Genomic DNA, 5,277 nt, shown 5'->3' on the forward strand with positions numbered 1-5,277 from the left:
TTAGTCCTAATATTTTTTTAAAAAAATGCTAAGTCCAACATAAACAGACTCAACCGAATTTCGATTAGTTCGATATATTTTTCACTCGGTGGAATTAACACAACCCATTTACACATGTCTGGCATGTCATGCTATTATGACAAAGTGTGACGTATAGAACGGTCCATCCTGCTGCTAAATTAATTCCAAATTTATTTATTTTAGCACTTAAGTTGATTCAGACGCTAATTATTGGTCTCAAAGGAATCAACAGAACAAGCAAAACTTTTCAATCACAAGTTCACAACTACCCTAATAATTGCATCGTGCCATTATGGAAGCGGTCCACAACTTCACGTGGTTCAATTCATAAGTTCTAGGAGTTACCAGGAAAAATGTTAGAGTGAAAATGTTAATAGTTTTGTTCATGTGTTTTAAAAATATTTGTAAATATGTACAAATACAAAAAAAAAAAATTATGCATTTAATATTTTTTTCCAACGATACTCACACTACTTGTTCATAAAACTTAAATATATAGAAAAAATTAATAGGTCATCACAAGTTTAATATTATTTTATTTCTATGATAATAATAAAGTTAAAATTGAAAAACATATTTTAACGCTAAAATAATATGGAGAAATACTATGTTAGTCAAAATAATTATTTTCGAAAGTTAAGCCGATTCGAAACGTTGATAAAGTTCGAAATGGAAGCAGAGACCAAAAGAGATACACGTGCGCAAGCATTAAGTGAAAATTGTTTGGCACAGATTCGATGAAAATGATAAATCGAGCAGTTACTCAAATGAAGAATCAAGCAATTACTCGAATGAAGATCAAATGCCTTCTTTGAGTTAAGGATTTATTAGTAACGCTCTTGGGTAAAAGAGCGGGAACGGTTACCCAAAATTTCGCACACAAGGGGCATCGTTTCATTAACGATCAGTTATGAAAATGGGTTATAAATATTAGAAAGTATTAAAAAATCGTAGTTGGAACTTTTCTTCAGAAATACACTCAAGCACATTCATATTCCAGCGAATTCTTGAGTCTACATTCGAGTTTGATTTCTGTAGGTTCCTTTCAAGTCTTTATGTTTTCAATTTACAATTTCTCAGCAAACTTTACTTTTCTTGTTGAATTTATTACCTTTCAATGTTTAATTTTTTTGCTCAATTTATGTTCCAGTATCTTTAATTTTCATGTCAAAAGTCCTTTGATTCAATCAAAGACATTTTTATCGCTTTATTTAAATTCATTGCAAACCTCTTTTATTTTCGATTTCGGCCAGTTTATCTTTTGAAAATCTTATTTTACACCTTTTGAACCTTTTATTTTTCTAAATGCTCGTCTAATTCGAGAACCTTTGATGCACTTATAGAAAAACTGGTACTTACAAAAGAGGAATATGTTTCACTTCTAGACCATTAGAATCGAACCACCATCGATTTGCTAAAAATCGACAAAACAACTACATACCTAACAAATATTATGATTTTGGACTAATATTTAATCAGTAATAATTTATATCCATATTTATAAAAATTTACACATATAAAATATATTATATTTATATTTATTAAAATTTATACACATAAATTAGCATAGTTTACACACATAAATCAGTAAAATTTATTTATTGAAGACAATTTAATATGTATGTTAGTTAAATACCGATTAAAATTACTAAAAACTATTAGTTCTCAAGGTTGTGTGATGGAGAATATATATTTTAGTGCATATAAAGATCCAAAGTAATAAGATTTAGATTCAAATCTCATTATCTTCATGCTTAAAAAAGAAAAAATCACAACCCCCTAAGCTATATTCATAAAATAAATTTGTTTAAAAATATAATATGATAAACTTATATATGTCTATTATTGAATAATAATAATAAGTGGTAAAAAACGTACCTTGTGCGGGGATGTAGCCCCTCTCTATTAGAAGTGGAAATAAGACAAAAGGAAGAAATGAAGATGCTCCACTAGTTCTCAAGGCAATCCTTGGAAGCTCAAAAGTGTTGGAAACAGCTTGAGTGAAATAAAATAGACCATCTGAGATCAAGCATGCAACATGCTCCTCATTATCTCTTGCATCGGATATTACCTTAGCCAACATGTCCCTCAAAGGTGTGACACACCTGATGTTGAGAAGAATAATAAGGTGCAAGAGATTCAAAGAAGAGGAATCATCACTTTGGGTAGTGATTCCATCTTGGATTGGGCAGAAGGTGAAGTGAGGGTAGTTGAGGGGGTTTGGAGAGTTGAAGGTTGTGTGGATAATGGTTATGGGGAAACCCTTTGAATAGAGAATGTTTGCAAGATGAAGCATAGGGTTTATGTGGCCTTGGAAGGGCAAAGGGAGAAGCACCAATCTCACACCCTTCCTTTGCTTCTCCATTCTCATCACTCAACTCTTCTTCGATCACTACTTTTCAGTTTTCAGTTTTCACTACCGTTCGGTTTTTAAAATTGAGTTGGGGTTTTGTCGAAGTACCCTGAAAAAGTAGGTCACATGCCTCGAGGGTGCAGTACTTCCACGTGAGTAGAATCATAAACTATGGTGTTTGTCTGAAAAGTGGAGTAGTCCTCTTTTGACTGGGAGGGAATTCTAGAATAAGAGAATGGTGATCAACATCGATTCTATCCTTTTTTTTTTTGGTGTCACGTGTTTTACAATCACTAATTTATTATTTATTTTCACTAAAGTTCAGACAGATGGTAAAATCAAAAGTTTGAAAAATCGGCGTTAGACCGTTGAACCGGCCAACAATCAGTCAGTCGAACTGAATTGTGAACGGCCAGGTTTTTGGGTTTTTTCAGAAACAGCGCCGTTTTTATTCTGAAAACCTAACCATTACCTAACCCTTTACTCCACAGTCCACAAACGCGCAGCTCCCATTCCTAGCACTCCCTCGAGCTTCTCCAGTTCTCCTTCCTCTCATCGTCATCGAAACCACCGACTTAACTTCCGTCCAACCACCGCTGTTGTCGCAATTTTGAGCTCGAAGTCACTGGCGTAACTTCCGTCCAGCCACCGCTGTTGGAGCTTCGAAAATCGAAACCACCATCGCGCAGCCACTTCCTGCCAGCGCCAGCTCTGTTCCACCGCGTCAGCCACTACCTTGCCAGCTATTGTCCTCGCCAGCTCTGCTCTGTTCGAAAGCAAGTGTGGATCTTGGTAGATGCCACATGTAGTGAAGTGGCTAGGAATACTCTCGACAACTCACAAATGATAGAAATCTCCTGTCATCGAACAACTATAGAAATTACGGAGCACTCCTGCTTTGGAGCAGATGCTACCCAAGCGTGAAGTAAAACAACCTAGGAAAGCTTCCTAAGTGGAAAAAAGAAGTAAAGAAAGAGATGTTGACGTCTAGGCTCCTTTCGATGATGATGTTAATGTCCTTGAGCAAGCGTTTGGTTGATGTCTCAATGAGACATGGACATGGTGACACGTCTGCTGTTTGGTTTGGTGAGACACAGATTTTCGAAGGACACGGATGGACATAGAGACACCAAATTTGTGTATCTCTAATTTGGTGAGACACAACTTGTGGGACACTAATTTTTTACTCTTTTACCCTTATTCAATTTTTAAATTTCTAAAATGTGTCCTCCTATCTCCGTGAACCTTTCTTTTTCCTCTTCCTCTTTCAGATTTTACAACCACCTCTTTCTTTCTCATTGGTGACAATCCTCCTCCTTCTGCCTTCTTCAACCATCACCAATGGAAACTCAACTGTCGTCTCTTTCTCTCTCTTTGACGTTGCCGTCTGATTTACCATTCGCCGCCGCATTACTCTGCCAATTTATGGACGCGCATTCCTCTCCGTTCTGCCTTATTGTCGCTGTCGAGGCTGCCTCACCGCACTCCCCTTCCAAATTCGTCCTATCTCTCCTCCACACTTTCCATATCCAAATTTCACCTTTCAGATATGCTCTGTTTCTCTCTCTTTCTCTCGATTTGTCTCTTCTGGTAAATTCTGGACTTTGGTTTTCAGTTTTTTTTTTCAAAAAAAAAAATTATATATTTAATATTTGAATGATAATTTAAGATGATATCGAAAGGAATCAAAAATACTAAAAGAAATAAAAATTCAATGGTGATGACATGCAATGTTTGGGGTAATGGGTGTGCAGTGGTGGTAGAACTTGTGGTTGAATGAAGGATAATTTAATTTTTTTAAATATTTGTATATTTTATTTATTATTTTTGCCAAACACAATACATAGACACATATATTTTATGTTTATGTCTCATTCTATATGTCAACCAAATCGAGTACGAGTGAAGATGGATGATGATATCTGCAAAAAATTTTGTTATTTAAGTTAACAAAAATTTTAGACAAATTTTAGTAGATTAGAACCGAAAAATAACTAAGTTTGAGAAATACTTATATAAAGATTATCTTTCTGTAACTTATCCACTTATAATGATAATTAATTACTTTCCTTTTGTTAGGAAGGTGGTTGTAATCATTATTGGTAAAGAAGAATTGTAAGAATGAGTTGAAATTCATCTTATTTTTAACAAGTGGGATTGAGTTTATTCTGTTGACTAGTCTCTATAAGATCAAACGTGCTATGTGATGTAGACTTGAACTCTTATTCTGTGGTAGTGGATTTGGGCCTTAGTTATTAAGGTTTGGCTCTAATAATAGACCAAAGTATAAACAAGTAGAATGTAAAATACAAATTTTATTATCCATAAATAATAACAGAACAAATTCATATAAAATAAAAACAAATTCATATAAAATAAAATAAAGTGTAACGAAATTAGATAATACAAAAATTCACTCATAACCACCTCATTATCATCCCTAACACAATGGGAAAGATGACAAATGATGTTATTATAAATTCCTTCAGACGATAATTATATTTTATCTTTAAACGTTTTTATTAAGTAAGAAATATTGCACTCTTTGTTAATTAGATTTTAATTCTTTATCTATTATATTTTGTATCAATAATTTGGATTTAAAATTTATAATTTAAATTTTAAACTAATTCAAAATGCACTTCCCTTCTTATTTTCTCCTGAATTATCATTCGCCAATAATTTTTGGTCATAAAGGAATAAACAGAGCAGAGCAGGACAAAACTTTTCAATCACAAGTTCACAAGTCACAACTACCCTAATTGCATCGTGCCATTATGGAAGCGGTCCACAACTTCACGTGGTTCAATTCACAAGATCTAGGCCTTACCAGGAAAGTTAGAGTGAAAATCTTGCTGATATGTATTTTAAAAATATTTGTAAATATATATAAAAGTAAAAGA

The 5,277-nt window shown here is 33.8% G+C and overlaps 1 protein-coding gene across 7 annotated transcripts in view; it reads right to left on the minus strand.

The window, feature by feature from the left end:
• LOC107609426 (UDP-glycosyltransferase 76F1) overlaps positions 1 to 5,277 on the minus strand; it is a 19,596-nt gene that overhangs the window by 8,610 nt on the left and 5,709 nt on the right. The window contains exon 1 of one of the 7 annotated variants that reach the window (XM_016311405.2): positions 1,900 to 4,318. The exons of the other annotated variants lie outside the window; for them this stretch is intronic. Within the exon in view, the coding sequence (XP_016166891.1) occupies positions 1,900 to 2,392 (493 nt within the window). The 5' untranslated portion in view covers positions 2,393 to 4,318. Of the gene's footprint in view, positions 1 to 1,899; positions 4,319 to 5,277 lie in introns of those variants that run through there. 7 annotated transcript variants of the gene reach the window in all.

Source organism: Arachis ipaensis, chromosome B07 (assembly GCF_000816755.2).
Source record: "Arachis ipaensis cultivar K30076 chromosome B07, Araip1.1, whole genome shotgun sequence".
In the NCBI taxonomy this organism is placed as follows: Eukaryota; Viridiplantae; Streptophyta; class Magnoliopsida; order Fabales; family Fabaceae; genus Arachis; species Arachis ipaensis.